Here is a 22,267-nt window from a genome sequence, read left to right on the forward strand (position 1 = left end):
TGCCGATTATCGATAGTCTTGGCCCAAACCGATAGCAATTAATTGTTTTTGTTGTTTTCCTTTTTGGAGACGCGTGTGTGTGTTTTGCCCGTGTGATAATTTATTTATTTTCCCGTTCCGTTTGTTTATGCACTATAATTTAAGTTAAGTTTTTAGCACAGGCGCAGGAGTAAGTAAAAAATTGTGAAACAAGGGAGAAACAATTAAATAGTAAAAGTGAATGCGCAAAAGTGCTGTGACCGTGTGTGTGTGCGTGAGTGTGTAACACTTTAAAATTGTTTAAAAACCAAGACGTTCATTCATAAAAACACAACAACAAAAAGTGGGGTGGCATGAAAAGGGGAGAAGAGAAAGATGAAGAGGAGAGCAGAAGGAGCAGCAATAACAACAACAACCATATTTTAACCTTCGCCAATTGCCAGCTCCATCTCGCTCGTACACGCATACTCGCGCAATCAGCGCCCACATAACGGACCTACGCTTTGGTTTTACTTTTCATTTTTGTTACTTGTTTTTTTATTGTGTTTTGTGCAGTTCTCCCTTTATTTCGAGTGCTTGGCACAACAAATAACGAAATAAACTAAACTATTAAATCACCCACACAACTGCAATTGCATATCCACCCCCCATTTTCCACTGTGTTTGTGTGAGTGTAATGAGCGCAACAAATCAGTTTTGTTTTGTTTTTCGTATTGCACATTCCTCACCATTTTTTGTTCACTACATATCCAACAACAGTCACCGCCAATAAACAATATTCCCATCCCATTGTTTATCTTAAAAGAAGCCAAAGACTTTCACACACTTATCGATAAGATAAATTTGAAAGCACGTACAATTGCTCATAGACATTCTCACTAACTAAATACAACAGCTGATAGTGCTAAAAAGTTTTCAGCTGTCTCATTTCTTAGTGACTTTTTAAGTTTTTTAAATGGTGAACTTATTTGACAATCCTGTTGGGCGTAAATAATTGATTGAAGGACATTTCAGGTGGCTTTCTTCACAGAAAATTTGTTTAACTTTGCGTTGTTAAATTTGTATGAAGAAAATTGTAAGAACGAGTTATTAAAGCAAAAAGAGTTCATAATTTATTAGTCATTGTTTTTTTTATATTGGTTTTTCTTCTTGATTGTACTCTTAGCAATGCTTTACCAGCAGTTGTTTGGTTTCTGGCAAAATAACTATTATTTTGACTGTCATTGTACCTGCACAACAAATAGCCGTTAATTGAGGCGCAAATATTTGTTGCTGTCTCCTCTCATTGGGGGTGGCATGTGCGAGGGAGCGGGACAGTGAATCGAGTGACAGGGCATTGGCTTCGTAATTGACGTCTGCCCTTGACCAAGGCCTAAAAACAAAAAAAGAAACAAAAGCCGCGACACTGAAACCGAAACCGCGATTACAAACAAAACCATTGTTCGTGCCACTTTTAAACCATTTCAACAGCGACCATCTAACGAATTTGTAGGACGTCTTTAAAATGCTCTCTCTCTCTCTCTCTCTCTCTCTCTCTTTTGCGCATAGAAACAGTGGATATCGGATATAAATAACTACCATTGCTCACTCCAAAATGTAAATTAATAAACCCATGAGTTTTTACTTTATTAATAAAGTTTTAATCAAGGGCTCGCTTTTTACAGAGCACTGTATATTCAAAATATTGAAAATAGTAGATACACCTTTAGTTTAAAAGTTAGATAAATCTAACTAACAATATATGTATATTGCTTTTACACTTTTTATTTTAATCAACTTATTAAACTCTAGATAAGCAACAAGGACAGTTTACATTTAATATTTACGTTAAACACAGAGGTGGTTTATTACAAATAGTTCGCGCCAACCAATATCTACTGTATTTAAGCTGAGCGCGTGATACGGTTTACCATACGATCTCAGACGTCACAGGTGCAAACAATGGGAAATAAGGTCAGGCTATAGGGACTTTGAGTACAAAGAAGATCGTTAACCACACCTAAATAAATTAATCACGATTTTGGCACACCCATCTCATCTCACCCTCTTAGCAATGACTTAAATCGCTTTCCACAAAGAGTTTATATGGGTTTTGTTTTATTTTAAAGAACATCTTTGGGTGTACCCATTTACTCAAAGCTATGAAAGTATAAATATGTAAAATAAATAAATTTTAAAGCATTCTGCCTATTTTAAAATCGATTTGATTTTAAATCCCAGTTGCCATCCATTAAGTGTTAAATATTTATGTTCATCAATTAACTGGCGCATAGCCATTAAACTAGCAGACAGCTTGGGATCTATTAGAGACCAGTAACAAAATGATATCAAATGTCACACACAGTCCCATTAATAATGCAAAGCAATTTAAATTGCGACATTGCGGCAGTATAGAGAAGGCAGTGGGAAATGGAAAAGTGATTGCAATTGAGAATAAAAAATAGGCTAAATTCGCAGTTAAAATGACAGGGAAGACTGATTTGTACATTATAGACTTAATGCAGATATCGATATCTTTTTAATCTAAACTTACATTTTATTCATTAAAAAATTAATAAATAAATGAGTGAATTGGGGCAGATCAATGACAGTTTTATTTCTGGAATTATAAAAATGCATCTATTACGGAAATTGATAAAAGATTGAAATATTCTTCCATGCGGAATTAATCCATGAAAATATGTACATATGTAGGTTAAAAGCAAAACTAGAAAATACTACGCATTTATTTAATATACATACATATGTACTTTTCTGTTTGTGGTGTAATTTGTCGAAACGAATTTTCTTTAAGAATTTGTTGAGTAGCTAGATTAATGGTAATAAAATATATAATTAAAAAATTATACTTTGCCTCCTTTTGTTTTTCAGCCAGCAACGGCTGCACCATGGAGCCCCCAGCTGCTGGCAATCTGCTGGAGATCATGGACCTGGCACGCACCCTTCGCCAGGAGCAGCTCTTCATCCAGCAGGAACAGTTGGCCTTTGCCCAACTTACTGGGGCCTTGGAAACAAATGCAGGGACCATAACCAAGGTGGGCTTTTGATATTTCATTTAATTTTGAATTTAATTTTTTACAATGGCCATATATGTTTATATGTGTTTATACCTTCTCTCAGCTGGCCTTTGTGTGTGCCCAGCAGCGGCAGATCCTCAATGAGCTACTCCTGGCGCGGACGGATCACGATCCGCTGCTCTCCTGCCGCAGAGCAAGTGCCTACGACAGTGCCCAGTTCATGGACGCCAAGCAGTTGCTGCCCTATGAGGTGGGGATCGGGAAAAACTATTCAGGGATCTGCGGAATAATACGATTACAATCCCATTTCTAGCACGCCCTGGCCTACGAGGATCTGTTCAACTACCTGTACAATACACCCTATTTGCTGGCCCTTTCCCTGGCTACCGCGGATCGATTATCCCTGCTTTCGGCTGGTCAACTTGGCCAGATCATCAATACCATTGCCACAGGTCTCTATGGCAATTGCATCAACACTAAGGATGTGGAACTGCTGCTCAAACTGTTGCGCGAACTGATCGAGATCCAATTGCTGACCAGCGAACAGCCCAGGCGTTTGCTGAGGACCAATAGCAGCTCCTTTGCCCGCCTGTATCAGCGACTTGTGGAGAGCCTGTTCTCGGCGAGAATATTCCTAACCGCCGCCCTGCACGCTCCGCTGATGGGTGTGCTAAGTGAGCATGAGATTTGGCTGGATCTGGATCCGCATAAGCTTATGCAGACCTTTACGCCGAAGGAGCGGGAGAAGCGCTTTGGTCGCGAGGGCGATGAGGAGTACCAGCGGAATGTGGCCCGTTTCCATGCAGAAACACTGGGAAAACTGCACTCACATGTCCAGGTGTTTGTGCGGAGTCTCCAACAGAGTTGGGCGCTATTTCCCAGCTCTCTGCGATGGCTTCTCCAGACGCTCAGTCAGCAGCTCCGTCAGACGTTGCGCCACGAGGAGCAGGAAATCCGGCACTTGCTCACCGATCTGGTATTCACACATTTCATTTCACCAGCCATTGCCAGCGCCGATCTGCTGGGCATCATCGATGTGAATGTGAGCGATCGAATGCGACACAATCTGAATCAGATTGTGAGATTGCTGCAGCGACTGGCCCTGAACGATGAGGACAGCGAACTGGTGCAGCTGATGGAGTTGCTGATGCTGGGACAGACTGGCGAGGATGTGGTGGCCATACTGCCGCAGCAAAGTGACTTTGAGCGCTCCCAATTGGCCATCAATCAAAGGGAACTGGCGCAGCTCGTGGAGTTCTTTCGTCTGCTGACTGCCAGAGAGGAGTACGATATATCCGCCGAGGAGAGACAGCGACTGCAGAGGATTCTCAGCAGGATACCCAAGCACCAGCAGCCGCAGCCGACGTCGCAAGTGCCCCAGGATGTGGCCGATTCCCGCGAAAGTCCCGAGAAGAGCAAGAAAAGCAACAAGAGTCTGATAAGCCTGGGCAAGGCCACCAAAAAGAAGCTGGCCAAAGGCATGAGCTTTAGCAGTGGCAGCAGTAGCAACCACATCGCCCCGGTTCCAGTGGAGCCCCTTACCAATGGCCAGGCCAACACTTCGAATGGCAGCGGAGGATTGGGCGCCGATCTAGAGCAGTGTTCCTCGCACAGCGGCAGCAACACCAGCTTGAGTTCCTGCGGAGCCAACATCGCAACAACGACAACGACCGCGAAAGATCCCCTGGACATGTCGTCTTGCTCCGATCCCGTGCTGGTATTTAGCATCTACAATGCGGCGGCCAAAAGTAAGCTAAAACCGTTGACGGAGGAGGAGGTCTTGAAGATGAACTGCATCGGTCAGGATGCCAGCAGTCTGCTGCCGGCGGTGGTCACCACCGCTCCCCTGGCGCCCTCCTCGAACAACGATGATGTGAGCAGTTTGGAGGCCATGCGGCGGCCGCAGGATGATGCCTCGATAGGGAACTCGGACAATCTGGAGGCCATCAGCGAGGCGGCGCATTCGGTGGCCAGTTCGCTGGACCTGGAGGAGCAGCAGGAGCGAGATGTCCACGAGAACGAGGACAACCTGTCCGACATGGTTTCGGCGAATGTTTCCGGCCGGGGAACGCCCAATATCAGTGGCCGGGACACACCGTCCTCGCAGGTTACCGATGGCGATGGCGCTGGCGGGGATTTGGCCCACCACCATGGCGTTCATGCCCGGGTGGCGGCCAATCCGCAAATGCAAAAGATGCTACTCTCCAAGGCCAGATCCGACATTGAGGATAAGTTCTGCAAGTTCGAGCTGAAAAAGTTCGAAGGGGACGAGAATGTAAGCATCATTTCGGACACTTGGTCCACGGATGTGCTGGCCTCGGACTCGGAGAACACGCTGGACGCCACAGTGAGCGAGCGTGGTGGCGACAGGGACAGAAACTTCTCCACTCCGCTGATACCCTCCGCCGTCGTCCTGCCGGGCGACAATAACTTTGTGGTCGAGGCCTTGGCCCGGGCTGGTCGAGTACCGGGCGTCCATGGGCCCCAGCTGGATGCCTCGGATCAGCGATCGGAGAGCAACTGGAGCACCGATGTGCTGGCCAGCGACTCGGAGAAGTTGGCTGAGATAGATACGGACGATAATGTTTCCATCACGGCCAAATCGGATACGGCGGCACCGCAGGCTGCTGTGCTGGACGACGACGAAGAGGATGAGGATGAGGATGAGCAGACTCCGGGCAGCAGTGGCGATGGCGAACCCGATCCGGAACGGGGCAATGGCAGCGAGCGCAGCCAGGAGGACTCGGCCTTCTTCGATGCCGTCAACTCGTATGACGATGCCAATCTATATCACGGAGCCTCTTCGCTGGCCCGAAGCTCGGTGCGGACCAGCTACCATGTGCTGGGCGGCGAGAGTAGCTTCCAGCAGCAGTACAAGTGCAGCGGGGCGGACTCCAGTGGCCGCAAGACCACCCCGCTGATGGGCACCTCTTGCATGCGTCGTCAAACGTCGGCGGAGAGCAGCATAAGCAATCAAAGCCTCAACCTGGAGGAACCGCCGCCGCCGCCCATGGGCAAGCACCATCATCACCATCGGGAGCACCATCATCGCGACCATCATCATCATCACCGCGAAAGGGAACGAGAGCGGGAGAGGTCTGCGCTCAAGAAGAAGAAACACCAGCAGCAGGAGAAGGAGCATCGGGATCTCATTGATTTCAGCGACTGCAGCGAGGACAAGGTGGAGCTGGCGAGGAATAGGGAGGCGGAACAGCCACCGGGCTTGGTGCAGCAACTGCTGGACATGTTCAACCAGGATGAACAGGCCGGAGGAGCTGGCAGTGCCTCACCCAACGTCGAGCATCGACGCATCTCCATCGAGCAACGCTCAGCCATCATAGATGGCCGGCGGAATGGCATCCTGGCGGGCAGTATGCGGCGCCACCAGAGCCTGAACTACGAGAACCACGAGATTATGCTAAACTCCATGTTGCCCAAAACCGATGATGACAAGCAGGAGATGCTGTTGTGTGTGCAGACCCAGCAGTTGCAGCTCGAGGAGCGCAGAGCAGAAACGGACGCATCCGGCGAAGCGGCAGCAACAGTTGCTGCAGCAGCATCTGGAGGATCGGGCCTCAAGCCACCGACCAAGGCCACCGGGGCCATACCAAAGAGCATTAGTTTCGATGCCAGTGCGGACAAGGAGAAACAGCCCTATCATCGGGACCGGGAGCGGGATCGGGAACGGGAACGGGAGAGAGATCGCGAGCGGGACAGGGAGCGTGATCGAGATCGGGACAGGGATCGAGATCGAGATCGGGACCGGGATCGGGAGCGGGATCACCACGGCGCTGGCATTTTCAACAAACTGAAGCAGGGCATCTTCAAGAATCGCCGGGGCACGAGCGCCAAGAGCAGCCAAGGCAACCCGGCCAATCCTCCGGTGGCCAGCACATCCAGTGCCCAAACGGATGGGCGCAGCGTGAGCTTCGATCCCAGTGCCGGATGCGACAACTTCGGCACCCACTACTGTGATACAAGCGAGGACATCCTGGCCAAGTACCGCCGCAAGGTGAGCAGCTCCAGCGAGGCCACCAACTCCGACTCCACGGGTGGCAATGGTCATGGTGGAGGTGGGAACGGAGGCGGTGGAGGGCAGGGTACTGACACCATTGGACCAGCTGCCCATCTTCACAAGCACATGAACGGAGGGTGAGCAAAACAATGAGAGTGCCACGATGGCGTCTTAACCATTACCCTCTTCACATTCCAGGCAAATCCCAGGCGTGGCCTTTGGCAACGTGAAGCAGAAACTCCGAACGGTACTGTCGCGAACGGATCTGCATAGCGGCGACTTTCGGCAGACCTCGACCACGAGCACCACCATGGCCACACCGCTGCAGATCTACCTGCAGATTCAGCTGGCGCAGTGCATCAGCCTGCAGAGACTGCCACAGATCTCGCACGTGGCCGAGGCGCTGCGCTGCTTGGCCCAACTGGAGCGGCCGCAGCACGGCCAGCTGCTGGCCGAACTGCAGCGGGACCTGGAGCGACGACAGAGCTACCTGCAGTACCTGATGCGCCACCGGCAGCAGCTGCTGCTTCGCGCGGAGCAACTGGAGCAGCTGGAGGCGCGATTGCGTGGCGAGGCGCGCAGCAGCCAGCGCTGCTTGCTGCAGGCTCTGGTCCGAATGTATCTGGCCTGGGCCCGCCAGCAGGAGAAGCTGGAGCACTTCCAGACGGAGTTCGGCCAGCTGCGGGCCAGCGATGAGCGCGTCGAGCTCACCGAGGAGTTTGTGGAGTCGCTGCTGAAGGAGCTGCGCTCCAGTGCCGACCTGCAGGACGAGTGGCAGGTGGACGCGGCACGCGTGGCCATCGAGCGCATGCTGCTGGAGCAGATGTACGAGCAGGTGATGTTCCCCAACGAGGATGCCGATGTCTCGCGCGACGAGGTCCTCTCCGCCCACATTGGCAAGCTGCAGCGGTTCGTGCATCCCGCCCATCCGGCTCTGTGCATTGCCCAGGAGTATCTGGGCGAGGCTCCATGGACGTTTGCCCAGCAGCAGCTGTGCCACATGGCCGCCTACAAGACGCCGCGCGAGAAGCTGCAGTGCATCATCAAGTGAGTTGTTGTCTTCACCACTTCTGTAACTATATATATACTCACTTTGTTCAATCACTTATTCAATTGTTCAATAAAAATAAATAAATATACATTTAACGATTACCATTAAAGCTGCATTTCGAGCATCATGAGCCTGCTGCGAATGTCCAGTGGTCGTGTGCCCGCTGCGGATGATCTGCTGCCCGTGCTCATATACGTAGTGATAATGGTGAGTCCGAACCTTGGAAATCATTCCAATTGACCATATCTTAACCCTATCTTAACCCAATCGCAGGCCAATCCCCCCTATCTGCTGTCCACCGTGGAGTACATCAGCTGCTTTCTGGGCAAGAAGCTGGAGGGCGAGGACGAGTTCTATTGGACGCTGTTCGGGTCCGTGGTGAAGTTCATCAAGACCATGGACTATCTGGACTAGCGTTGTTGGTTAAGGGCTTAGGTGGCTGTATCTGTAGATTTGTTTAGCGCTTTGTTGTATGCATTACACCTATCCCACTACCACTCGATATTTTCTATATTTATATCTGTATATCTGTGTCTGATAATTGTGTAAAAATTTGTTAAACCCTAGGCTACATATAATCCAATAACATCTGTGTATATGGCACTACGCGATCCGAGGCAGCAATCGATGGGAAATGCCAATGCTGAAGAAGAGATATTGTTTTAGGTTAACATTGAACGCAAGGAGGCCTCGCCTTATGGATATCCATGATATATGATATATAGTGAACTAGAGAACATATTCTTCTATTTATATATACACGTACATAGATATATATATATATATATATATATATATATATATGCATGTTTATCGGATCGGTCTAGCCACTGTCATAAGTATGTTTCGGAAACGAACTGCAACTTAATATTCCTTATTGTGTAACACAAAATACAAAAAAAAAACCAATATAATTTGAAATTGTTTGTGTTCTTACCTTTCAGAAATACCAGACAAAAAACCAAAACAAGCTTTGTGAACATTTACATTAGCTTTGTATATATTCTTCGGGGTTTGTCTTTCTGTTCACTTTTCACCCGTCGTTTAATATTACAATTTGACTTTCGTTCGTAAGGTATATAATGCTATAAACAACCAAAAATTAAGGATCGGTAAACTAAAACAAGTATAACTAAAAACGTTTCACGGTAATACTTTCGATTGAGAGATTATTGCACAGTAATTGCATTGCGAGCAACCAAGGAGAAGCTAAGCGACATAAATCGTACTAATACAGGGCCTCAATAAATTAAATATTAATAAATATCGGAACAAAATCAGTTAGTACGTAACTTAAATTAGACTTGTAAATGTGCGCCGTTGCTCGAATTGAATGTCTTGAGTACAAAGTTGCCGCGTCGCCAAAATCACTTAACGTCGTCTTTGACTAACAAGCGTGAAAGTATCGCATGTGTGTATGTATATGTATCCTATAAATCGTAGCCGAAGGTCATCAATAGGTAGTGACTAAACATGTACACGGGGGGCATCAGCAGAAGCTTCTTAATTAAAATTTGATCGATTTAGGGGTCACCGCCTTCTCGTTCAGCTTTAAGCCATCAGTAGCTCCTCGTGCAGGCCGTCGGCATCCAGGGATTTGTTCGACTTGAACATAAAGTTGTTGTCGCTGGAGCCCTGCGACTTCGAACTGGAGGTCATGTTGTACAGATCATCGAGATCCTGACTGCGCCGATAGCTGTACGAAGGGATTGATCATATGTAGTGGCCATTTAAAGTACGATTCTGTGTGGAACTCACGTGCTAAGTGGCCTGCTGTAGGTGGACATGGCCGGACTGGCCGGATTGTTGTTGCTATGGTTGCTGTTGCTGTTGCTGTCATTGTCGGCATTGTCGTGGTTGTAGAGATCGGAGTTGTCCAAGTACTCGGAGCGCAGGTACGTGTCCAGATCGTTGTCGCACTCGTCCTCCTGGTCGGCGTAGTCCTGCTCATTGTCCTGATCCTGCTGCGACTCCACCATGCACAGCCACTGCGAGTTGTGGTTGCGGAACTTCTCCAGCTGTCAAAACGAATGATTTAGATCGTTGGATTGTAATTGAATGTAATAGAACAGGTTTGAACAGCCAATGGCCATAGATACTGCGTTTATACGATTGCCATTTCATTAAATGGGTATATTCGTGTGTGTATAAACACTGAATTCAACTACTTGGTTGAGACTTGATTTTACACTTCATGCATTAGTCTGTATCGCCTAAACAGGGGCTATTTTGATTTTATGTATTTCGGAATTCATGAAATTATAGCACAAACACAGTAATGGACAACCAACTCACCTTGATGCGCTTGGCCCACTCGCTGTCACTGATGGCGATGATGTCCAAGCAATAGTCGCACACCTTGCGGATCTCCTCGTTCTTGTCGTGCATCAGATCGATCAGATAGGCCGGCGATTCCGTCTCCTTGATCATGTACTCCCTGGTGCTCTCGTGGCGCAGGATCTGCTGGAACACAAAGATGATCTGCAGCACGATCTCGTCGTCCTCCTGCTTGGCCTTGAGCAGTTCGATCAGCGATATAACCACTTTGGCGCGACAGAAGAGCAGGGCGCACAGCTCGTCGCAGGCACAGGTGCCCAAGTAGACGATGGTGTCCAGCACAAGATCATCCATGCGGGCGCAGGGCACCAGGAGCTGCCTGATCCAGGGTATCAGCTGGAAGTTCTGCAGGATCTGCGAGTAATCCAGGTCGGTGAGGGCCAGGTTACCCAGAATGCCCAGGCACTCCACAATGAAGGCCTCGTCATCGCAGATGGTCAGAATGCGCGCCAGATCGCCCACATAGTCGATGAACTGCAGCTGCAGCGATTCGTGCTGCGACAGATTGCGCAGCAGCTTCATCAGCAGGGCATCCTGGTACTTGAAGGCCCGATCCATCAGGCTGTGCAACCGCTGGCCCTCCACCATGATCTGGGCATTCCGGCGATTCAGCGAGAGATTAATGCACAGGGCAATGAGATCCAGATCGACTTTAACATTAAGGTTGAGGATTATGGCGTCCGTGGCCATTTGCACGCACTCCGTTTGCGTGAACATGCCCTTGACCTTGTCATCCAGGCTCATGTGATAGAGGATTTTCACGGCAATGCCGTGATGCTTCTCATCGTTGATGAACATCACCAGCATGGGCAGATAGCCGGCGGAGATCATCTTGCGACGCAGTCCTCCGTCGAAGGAGAGATTGAAGACCAGCTTCAAGGTGACCTGGACCAGATCGGTGTGCGTGCTCTGGAACAATCGTGGCAGCTTGCCAACGATATTCAGGGCGGCCATCTCATCCTTGTTGTCGCCCACAATCGACAGCTTTTTGAGGAACGTGCTGACGAGCATCAGCAGATCGATATTCTGGCGATCCAGCGCCTTGACTAGCATCTTGACAATGTGCTTGCGACGCATCTTCTCCTCCAGCTTCACATTCTCGGCCATGTTCAGCAGCAGATAGAAGGCCACGCGCAGCAGCTGCTCCTGTTTCTTGGCAAAGATCTTCAGCTGCTTGTTCAGCCGATCGATCTCCTCCTTCTTGACCTTGGGATCGTTCCTGTCCAGCGACTCGTTGCTCTGGGCCTTGAGTTCGGCGGGCACGGCCGGCGGATCGCCAGCTGGTGAGCCGCCCGCGCACAGAGCCTCGTGGTAGCTGCTGTTCAGGATCTGGCTCTTGATCAGCGACGACGACATGGAGCCATGGAAGCTGCTCCAGTTGCCCGACTTGGGCCGCTGCTTTAGCTCCGGAATGCGACGGCGCGGCGGCTCCATCTGCAAGTGAATTATTGATTTGGATTTTATTCTTTAAAAAAAGTAAACCAGATCAAATACCTCCTTGGGCTTCTCCTCGTTCATGATGTCCAGGAAGTCGTCGGTGCTGCGGTTCAGCTTCTCCTTGCTGGCCTTCGCCGAGTGCGGAGTGGAGGATCCATTGGGCTGCTTGCGTACGTCCAGCTCATTTCGCATCGTCTCGTAGCGACGCAGCTCGTAGTCGATCACATCCATGCACAGCGATCCAATCTAATGCAACAGATGAAAAGGCATACAAATTAGCTGAATTTTGGTTTAAGTACACAAATGCAAAACTATTTCTTAGTCATTAAAACTATTTGTTTAATGCATCTGGATTTGATGTTCATTAAATTAATCACGTTCCAAAGGGTTTAACTTTATAAAAGTTTATAATCAGAAAGTTAAGTTTAAAGTGGGGAAGTACAAAGTACACTTTCTTTTGTTTTTGTTAAAAGCTTGAGAATTTGTCACCATTATATAATATACTGTATACTGTATAATGTAGTATACTGTAATTTGGCTTAAGAAATAATGGGTAAGTCTGTTTAATTGATTATATTTAAAACTTAAGCCATTAAAATTTGCGGCTAGATATCTAATATTAAGTTCATTTAATATACAATATTTTATAAAAATATATATACCTTGTATTGCACAATTAGTGGATGGAACTTGGTGTAGGTGGAGAAGCAGAAGAAGATGTATATTATGTTGGTGGAGAGATCCAGGGATTTGCGCCAATCCTCGCGCAGAACACGAGACAGGGCGCTGAGGCAGGCTTCTAAAATAATTAAAAAAATAAACCAATAACAAAGCTTGACATCAGTGTCCAATCGTTTCTCACCGTTCTTTTCCAGCTCCTCGAGATTATCCGGATTGCGTGCCATCTGTAGGATCATGGCCGAGCCTCGGATGCGTTCGCCCAGCTCCTCGTACAGCAGCTCCACATACTCATCGATATTGTTGATGGACACGTCCGCTGTGGGCGTGGCAGCACTCAGGGCATTGGACACACCATTTGTGGCTCCCGAGGAGCCTCCTCCGCTCCCAGTGCTGCTGGTCATGGCCGCCACACTGCTGTGCGATCGGGCGGAGGAGCGGGTGTGCGAGGTGTGCAGCGCCGCCGATCGCCGGCTATGAGTGTTGTTGTCCGGAATATCTAATAAATATGTATATATAGTCAGTGAATATATAAATTAGGATGAGATTTTAAAAGTGATTTCTTACCATTGCTGGCATTATCCTTGCGATTCTTCAAATAAAAGATAATCTGCTCAACGTCATTCAGCTGTGACTTGTGGATGAGATCGCATTTTTCCACCACCTCGCGGGCCAGAGCAGCCGGATCCGTTTTGGCGTTCAGTGAGCGAAGTCGGATAATCTTTTGACAGTGCTGAAAGATGTTGAACAAATTGAAACACATAAGTATTAAATAAATAAATAAATAATATAATAATCCTATATTTAAAAAGTGACTGTTGCTGGACACATCGTTTTATAACTAAATTAATTTCACATCTACAATTCTCATAATTTATTTAAACTCTTATAAATTATGTGAATTGTAGATAAGCAATTGTCTATTTCATTCTTTTAAGATAATCATGTATTTGTAACAAAAATTTCTGAGACAACTAAATTTAAAATAGATGTTAATCATAATTTAATTAGGATAGATATTTGATATAATCAATGAGAAGAAATTCAATAAAAAATGCATTTCAAAGTAAGCAAAATCACACTTATAACCTATTGTTCTAGTTACTTTTGTAATTGTTATTCATAGAAATCATTTTATTTAATATTTGTGTAGTTTTAAAAAGATAATTTATTGATTTAACTATAGATCAATAAAGTACCACAACTTGTTTAACAAGGTGGCCTTAAAATTGAGGAAACAGCTTAGGAACATTTCAGTGGTCACTTATATACACATCTACATAACCGAATCTGATTTAAAGTAAAAACTTTTTGCGGTTGCCAAGATTTTTGGCAAATAAACGAAAAAAAAAAAAAAGTCTTACTATTTATTTATGGTCGTGAACAACAATCGTCGAAAACGAGCGACAAAAAGGCCAGAAAACGTGAATTGAGGTTGAAGACCCGCCAACCGCTTTTGGTATCGTTACTCACTACTTACTACCCGATACTTGAGCGCGACCCGTCATCGACCCCGTTGTTACGTTATCGATTGGCCCGCTCAATGTCAGCCACTGCCCCCCGCCCCGCCCCCTAGCCCTTTTAGTGGTACACAGTGAGAAAAGCAATAACATTTATAGTTCATTATGTTTACTTGATTATTTTTTCTTAAATTAATAATATAAATTAAAAAATATAATACATATATACAAATATTTGGATAAGTGTGTTCAGTTCAACTCTCCATTTATTATGACGTTCATGAAAAATCTTTAAAGCAATAATGTCTCTTTGTTCATGTTTACTTAATTTTCCCAATTAATTTTAATCTTAATTTAATAATAGTATTAGTTTTAATTGTAATTGTTTAAAATTCGAACTAATTTTTTCTTAGAGTTCCCCTAAATTTGTATCAGTTTCTATTTTGGTATGTTAGTTTCTCCCTGTGCATCGATAATATCGTTAAGATTCTTACCTTCTTTTCCTCGATCATCGGATTGTTGGGCTCCCCGAAGACTGTGGCCTCCAGTTGGTAGTTGACAATCAGCGCCTTATCCGTGGGATGCGGTTCAATGGATCCCCCTTTCCACCTCCTGTGTGTTTGTTGTTTTTGGTTGTTCGGATTAAGAGCAAACAATATTTGTTGGATCAATCATAAATTATGCGGTTCAATGCGTAATGAGGTAATACATATGCGTACACTCCAGTAGACGATATTACATACATTTTAATTCTGTGGACTCATGATTTTATGAACGAAATATTGGAAAAATTGTGTTAACTTAACAAAAACGATTAATAGTGGCCAAAACGAGAACATGGAAGGAATGTAAACGCAAAGTGGAAAATCAATAGAGAGCAGCAGCAAGGTGATTTTGGCTCTCTTTCTGACGTACAATAAGTGTTTTTGCTATTTCTTTTGTTCTGCCACTTGTACACCCACACAGAAAAACAAACAAACACCACACACACACAATCGCTAATTCTATACATACGCACTTTTTAATAAACTTGGCGTCATCGTTTGTTTGCATTCTTGTTGGCGAACGGTTAGAATTTGTCAAATTGTTTATGGAAAACCCAATAGGTTCGGTGGACGGCGGCGGGGGGTGGCGCGGGGGCGAAGACGGAGTGGTGCTCTTTTGCAGCTGCTGCTCTCTTTGCGCTCTCTTTTGCTCGCACAAATCGCCGGCAATCGCATTTATTATATAATAGATATAGTGGATCACAATTGGCAGCAGCACCAAGCCCGAGATTATTTGGAAAATTAATAACAAAACAAATTGCATGCGATTGCGATCCGACTCCCGATTTGTGGTCGAATTTTAGTGTGACCGTTGGAGCTAGAGATGGAATAAGACTATGTTTATTCGATATTACCAGGGCTGCCAGAAATCACATAGCCATTAATTATATTCAATATTATTGTTTATTTGTTGCAGGAATAGTGAACTCGTTATATATTTCACTTTTACTGCCTATTTACTGCTGTAAAAGCTTTTCAAAGTAGTGTTTTAATAATTTAAAAATAATTTATGGGTATTCATGTTTTGCTTTTCTGAGTATTCATTAGAAGACTGAATTGAAATATGTAAAAATACAACAGAAATGTTCAGCAATTGATGGAATAACCTAAAAATTTCACTGTTTAAATTTTAAACAACAGTATGTTTTTATCAGGACTATTTATGTTGCGTTATATAAATTAGCCCCCCATACTTTAAATATTTTAAATGAAACCTGTAGAGTTAGCTAGAATAGCTACAAAAAAGCCAAAAGAGCCGCACAGGCCAGTTCTCCCTTGCTAAGAACCAAAGTCCGGCAACGCCAGCGGCCAGAACAGCTGGTCCGGCGTTGCCAGGTGCCACGATAGTGGGGCCGATGAAAAAAAGCAACAGAACAGCGAAATGAAATGAAGGAACAACAATAAAAGAAAGGCTACTTTGTAGTATTATTAACCAAAAAGCGCGGCGCGCTCACAATGTGGCTGACTGTGAACGGCGGCGGTTGTATATTTTGCGAGTGAGCGGAGCGGTTGTTTACATTCTGACGGAAAGACCACAACAAATAGTCTCGAATAACAATAACAATGAAACATGCAAATAAAATGCACGTAAAGCGGCGCAAATAAATGATTCAAAATTTAACATACGATACGATGACCATTTAAAAAGGCAGAAAGAACGCAAGAATTTAAGAAAAGTGCAAAAGAGAGGCAAAGAAAGTCCAAAATCAGGCCAAACCGATTTGTTTTGTTTTTTTTTTTGTTGTCGTGTGCCTTTAGTGGGTTTTCTTTTTTGTACCCAAGAATAACAAATGAAACACAGCACTTGAAATGGAATTTCTGGAGAACCTGTACAAAACGCTGCAAAGCCTACTGTGTGAGTAATGCAAATTAGGGCTTGATAATTGGCCAAATACTGAAACTGATCATGTTCTACTATCTGTTTACTTTAGCTTCCTACATTGATCTGGATTATTCGCTATGGGTATACCGTTTCTTGACCCCGCTTATTGTCACCTTTCTGCTGCCTTTGGTCTTCGTGGCCCTCATCTACATTTCATTTCTGGTGCTTTTTATCTACAAGTTGCACAGGTAAGCGAAATGCGCGGAAAAAAATGCAAAATTGTCGATTGTCCAAAATGGAAAGGAGGTAATTACAATAACAGTGTAATTCTTTCCTGTTAATGAACTCTCTCATGCTGATCGTGCAGTTTTTGGGCCACTCTCCCACCCACCCCAACACCACTACCACCTGTCCCGCTCGCGCCCTTTTAACCGGCATCTTGCATCCCGCTCTCCATTTGTAATTAAAAGGGCACAAAAGAAAGGAAAGAGAAAGAGAAAATGGGAGAGAGAGAGAGTCGAAAAGTGTTGCCATTAATAAAAGCTAGATAAAAAAGAAGCCAAAAATACAGTGCACATTGGATATAGCAGTCAAAAAAAACTGGGGAGCTCCCTGTTATATTAAGAAAAAAAAGAATCCACAAAACTAATATTTTAAATTATTATTTTATTTTAAAGAACGAGTTAGTACAGTGTACAATAGATTGCAGATTGGATTTTTTTTTTATTCTTACAAGAGTTTATTGAAATTTGATTATAAAACTCCAATTCTGAAAAGTCATCAAAATATATCATACCATATCAGTTTTCCCTTGTGTATAGGAATTTAACGCAGTGCTCAGCTTTAATTTATTTTCTTTTGCAAATCAAGTCTACACAGTGAATGCTTGAAATAATGAGCACCATTAATTTAGGCATTAAAAAAAACAATAAGAAATTAGCTTAGGAAAATGTTTTTCGAGTATATACTGCTCAATAAAAAACTGGCTGAAAAACAACCAAGTTCGCCGACACTGGTAGAACTGACCCTTGAAGAACATTACACTCTTGACCATTGCACCAATACCAAAAGCTGTTAAGCAGGTGATCGGCACTGCCAACTTTTGCCCTATTTGTATATACCGGCGCGCCTGTGCTGGCGTGCTTTTATTTATTTTCTATTTCTAACTCTCTAATGCTCAACCGGTTGGCCATGCTAATTAACTGAAAAGCTTTTTAGCCACAACCACCACAAGCCCTAATGGCTTTAACTATAATGGCTAACGATGTCTGCAGTTTACAGGTTGCAAACAAACAAAAGGTTTTATCGATCAAAATTTTGATTCGCAATATGAGAGGATTAACAGAAATTTTTTTAACTTCTGATCACGAGGTTTTTAATATAATCGCACTCCTGAATTAGTCTGCTGTTTGGCTATCATTTTATGAATGTTTACACAATATGATAGTCGAACGTTAATTTGTGGCCTAGGCAAGATTACATTTTATTGGTAACAATTTTTTTTTTAGAACAAGGAAATGAATGTTCATATAAGAAATATTATATTTTAACACAAATAATAAATATAAAAATTGGTAGTAACATTATTATCCTCCAATGTAAATTTTTACAGTTTGTAAAGTTTATATGCAAAATCAGCAATAAGCATTAATTTGTTTTGTGTTTAGAAGAAAACTCAATAAAAAGGCTATATTTAGTACGGCAACAATGTCTCAAAACATTTGCATGCGCATATTTGAGATTTTAATATGTATATGGTATGACAGTGAAATATATGTTTCATATAAGCAATAAATACTGTAGTTACGTTTTTCTCAGCACACACATGGTCTTTATAAAGTACGACACACAATTGAAACAGTTCGATAAGCAATGGAAGTGAACTGAAAAAATCACAAACCAAAACACGCCATGAGACATTCCTTCTTCTGCCCGATATTGTTGTTTCTATAGCGTCATTCGCTTTACTTCACTAATGCCTATCAGTTCATGGTCATTGAGGACCCCGCCCCCCAAAGCCCCCCCACCGCCCCCATATGCTATCGTGCGGAATCACAGGAATTATAAGTCCATCAAAGAACCGCAAGGGGGGAGGGGGGTGGGGCTTCGAATGCAATTAACTGTACTACCGCAACCTGATCCCCCACATTCCCCATTTATATTTTTACATCTTTTTTTTTTTTATTGGCAAACGAACGACTGCGCTGCAGTGGAACAACTATAAATATAAAAGCTTGACGATGCATAAACGATGTACTTTTTATGAATTTAAAATGTAGCACTGCCGTGTTAATCGACTGATAATTATCTTATAATCTTTAGAGTTACAAATTGCATAGCGACCTTGACGATCGGAAATTTCAGTGGAAAGTAATAGATCTGGTTTGAGTACCTTTAACAATTAACTTACTTTTTGTTATAAAAGCAAAAGAACAGTTAAGTAAATGGAAATCATTTTTTCGGATCAGGATTTGTATTCAGGCAATTACATATTTGATTGTGTATTTTATTATCTGGTTTAGATAAATGTTAAAATACAGCATTTAACCGGCAAATATAATCACTTTTAACGAGTGTTTTGGATCAGATAAACATTAATTTTTAAATACATATTTTTTTATCCATATGTTAATTTTTAAATTGTATATTTTGAAACTTTTCAACGGATTTCTTCAGTTGTATGAAGAATGTTTACTTTAGTGGATAACGTTAAAATAAATATGGAAAGTATTTTTCAAATCGTGGTGTTACCGATGGATACCAACATGATATTTTTTTTTCAATTATTTGTAATTTCGGCTTGCTCTAAAATGTTGGTCAGTTTTGTTCCATAATATATTAAATGGAAACTAGGGGATTCTTTTTTTTTATTACTGTCCCACTTTGTTTTGGTCGCCAAGGGGCCAGAAGATTTGTGAATGAACCCTGTTATCAGTTGCCACTAAACGCAGTTTTGCCAAGGTGAGGCGAACCTTGCTTGTATGTATATTGATTTATAAGTTATTTGATATGCATGGGGAGACACGACCAATTTATGCTGATAACACCTGCGGACAGCCAACTAAATTTAAACATAATTATCAGTGGGCGCCTGCCAGTTCTCTTATTGTTGTTGCCAATTAATTTAGGGAGCACTGCCAAACCTGAATGAACTTTTTAAACATAAATTTTAACTTTGGTTCAGGTCCAAAATCATAGAATCATCATTTTTCTGGACTTTATCAATATCTGATGATTGGATGTTCATGGCTATTCGAAATCTTAATAAAATACAGTGTAAGGTTTGATGTGTAGAAAACTAACATATTAATTATTATTTATTTTCTAATAGACATGTCAACTATTTATGTTAAACAATAATAATAAAATATTTATACAAATATATTATTATTTCCAGGCAAGTCATAATGCGGGCTGTGCAAGGGGATCGCAACTTCTGGCGGGTTGGTCGGAAGATTGTGGCGGCCATCTGGGATGCCCATGCCCGGATTTACCATGGCTACGAGGTGATCGGCCTGGAGAATGTGCCGCAGGAGGGTCCGGCGCTGATTGTCTACTACCACGGAGCCATACCCATCGACATGTACTATCTGAACTCGAGGATGTTGTTGCAGCGCGAGCGTTTGATATACACGATCGGGGATCGGTTCCTGTTCAAGTTGCCCGGCTGGGGAACCATTTCGGAGGCATTCCACGTCAGTCCCGGCACCGTGCAATCGTGCGTGAGCATCCTGCGGGATGGCAATCTGCTGGCCATTTCACCGGGCGGCGTCTATGAGGCGCAGTTCGGGGATCACTACTACGAGCTCCTCTGGCGGAATCGCGTCGGGTTCGCCAAGGTGGCCATCGAGGCGAAGGCCCCCATCATTCCGTGCTTCACGCAGAACCTGCGCGAGGGCTTCCGCCAGGTGGGCATCTTCCGCACCTTCTTCATGCGTCTGTACAACAAGGTGCGCATTCCGGTCTACCCCATCTACGGCGGATTCCCGGTCAAGTTCCGCACGTATTTGGGCAAGCCCATTCCGTACGACGAGAACCTCACGCCGCAGGATCTGCAGATTAAGGTAATAGCAATTAACAGTTGTTCAATGAATATTGAACAATACATGTATGCACTTACATTGAGTGGCTGAGGACAAATTGCTTTAGACTCAATTAAAAGCACATTTCTATGTACGATTATTTACCGATATTTTGGTAATAAACTTTAAAAACTCATTGAATTATAATTATATTTTTCATTAAAATACTGTTTGCTATTTTCTGTACTGCCCTATTTTGTTTTTGTCATTATTTTCACAGAATTGTCAATAACGACAAAATACTTTAAATCAGTTATAACATTTTTTATGTAAAAAATATTTTTTTTTAAATTAGAAAATTGACATTTGTTTTTATGGTCTTTGATAAGAAGCAGTCTACATTTATTAAATTTCTTTTTTTTTTATGGCTGCATAAAACAAACATAATTGTTCCTAAAATAATTACAAAAAACGTTCAAATATCTTCTAAATATATGATTTTCTTATATTTTTAGGTGGCCACAGCTATCGAGGATCTGATCAATCAGCACCAGCGTTTGCCCGGTAGCATTTTGCTGGCCCTGCTGGATCGCCTGCCGGCCTTCAGGAGACGCGTTAAGAAGAAAGATGAGTGATCCGGATCGATATCGAGATGAAGATCGAGATCTGCCAGCGTTAATCCCATTTCCGTTTAGAGTATAGAGAGATTAACAGATTGACTTTGGTTCTGGCCATATAAAGACTTTGTTCCAAGTACTTCATGATGTATAGGCAGCGCCATATATATCTCAGTAGATCATACTTACCTATATCTTAAATAATCTTTGTAAAAATGTCTCCCAGCCCCAAATGGCTTCCCTTTTTTGTTTTATTGTTTGTTTGTTTGTTAGTCAGAGTCACTCCCAAAGTTCATTGAAATCCGGACGCGTACTTGCTAAAGTAATACACACGTAGATCGTATAAACGTTTTAATTAGCCCTAAAATAAGACTAACCAGCCCCCACTTGAGTCAAACACCGAACAAAGAAAACCTCTACCTTAATTTTTTTTTTTATATTACCTTGACCATTTTTGATTTCGTTTTTCTTCCTTTTTTTTAGGGTAATTTTAGACACATTAAACAATTATCTAATTAGTTTTGCATTAAGTATATCGTGCATATATCATTTTTGTACCTTTTTTTATGCAAAAAGAGAACAAAAAGCTAACAAAGAAAAGACAAAATATATATGTCTGCCTGTGAGTGTATGCATGCCTGTAAGTGAGTGCGATTGTGTGTACAATATAGTTAAGGAAATTGTGTATATTATAGCAATAATATCGGAGTATTCCAAGTGACAGGAATTGCCAAAAGAAAAATTAAATAAAACATGAAAAAACTAAAATTATTGTGCGATTAACTTAAAATGAAAATCAAACGTTGAAGGGGATTAGTTTCAACTTTATGGCATTGAAAGAACTACACATTTTGGTTATTTTTGAATATATATTTGTTATAATTTTAAAATTCGTCTATTTAACGCTAAAATTACCTTCCATTTACTTCATTTTTTCACTCGGTTTGTTTGTCAAAGTTTCTTAAGTATTGTACAGCAACTAGAGACTGGAATTTCTAAGGAGTACACGCGCAATTACAGTAGTCTACATAAGGATAGTGGGGTTTTCTATGACACAGAATCGATAAAGACATTATTTCAAAGCATTACACTTGGTACATATTTAAAAAAAAGTAATAGCTACATTCTACATTGAAAATCCATTAGGGTGAGATGCCTTGTACAATTTAAAAAGCCTTCCTTAATTGACAAAAATATCTGTTTGCTAAATTCAAAGCAAATTATTTTGTAGCGTTTATTGGGTCAAAGAAAACCCATCTATCCTAAACACAAACAATTAGATCATTT

The 22,267-nt window shown here is 43.1% G+C and overlaps 3 protein-coding genes across 4 annotated transcripts; 2 read left to right on the forward strand and 1 right to left on the reverse strand.

Annotated features, from left to right (window-relative positions):
• Positions 1–27: 27 nt before the first annotated feature.
• On the forward strand, positions 28–8,925 carry LOC128261124 (receptor-mediated endocytosis protein 6 homolog). The gene is made up of 7 exons (XM_052994608.1): positions 28–169; positions 2,851–3,014; positions 3,100–3,246; positions 3,310–7,148; positions 7,210–8,058; positions 8,173–8,269; positions 8,336–8,925. Exons 2-7 carry the CDS (start codon positions 2,868–2,870, stop codon positions 8,474–8,476), a joined length of 5,220 nt encoding a protein of 1,739 aa, XP_052850568.1. The 5' UTR covers positions 28–169; positions 2,851–2,867; the 3' UTR covers positions 8,477–8,925.
• A 119-nt stretch (positions 8,926–9,044) lies between these two features.
• LOC128261126 (kinesin-associated protein 3) lies at positions 9,045–15,340 on the reverse strand. Of its 2 annotated transcripts, none has more exons than XM_052994610.1 (9): positions 14,993–15,340; positions 14,469–14,586; positions 13,082–13,247; positions 12,699–13,013; positions 12,499–12,635; positions 11,894–12,082; positions 10,358–11,833; positions 9,821–10,080; positions 9,045–9,758 (listed from the first exon to the last, which is right to left on the reverse strand). In XM_052994610.1, exons 1-9 carry the CDS (start codon positions 15,280–15,282, stop codon positions 9,614–9,616), a joined length of 3,096 nt encoding a protein of 1,031 aa, XP_052850570.1. In that variant the 5' UTR covers positions 15,283–15,340; the 3' UTR covers positions 9,045–9,613. The 2 variants fall into 2 exon arrangements, with proteins under 2 accessions (XP_052850570.1, XP_052850571.1); XM_052994611.1 differs by lacking the exon at positions 14,993–15,340 and adding an exon at positions 14,718–14,898.
• A 499-nt stretch (positions 15,341–15,839) lies between these two features.
• LOC128261132 (transmembrane protein 68) lies at positions 15,840–22,206 on the forward strand. The gene is made up of 4 exons (XM_052994620.1): positions 15,840–16,374; positions 16,451–16,589; positions 19,739–20,405; positions 20,879–22,206. Exons 1-4 carry the CDS (start codon positions 16,329–16,331, stop codon positions 20,996–20,998), a joined length of 972 nt encoding a protein of 323 aa, XP_052850580.1. The 5' UTR covers positions 15,840–16,328; the 3' UTR covers positions 20,999–22,206.
• The last annotated feature ends 61 nt before the right edge of the window (positions 22,207–22,267 follow it).

This window comes from Drosophila gunungcola (genome assembly GCF_025200985.1).
Source record: "Drosophila gunungcola strain Sukarami chromosome X unlocalized genomic scaffold, Dgunungcola_SK_2 000056F, whole genome shotgun sequence".
Taxonomy (NCBI): domain Eukaryota; kingdom Metazoa; phylum Arthropoda; class Insecta; order Diptera; family Drosophilidae; genus Drosophila; species Drosophila gunungcola.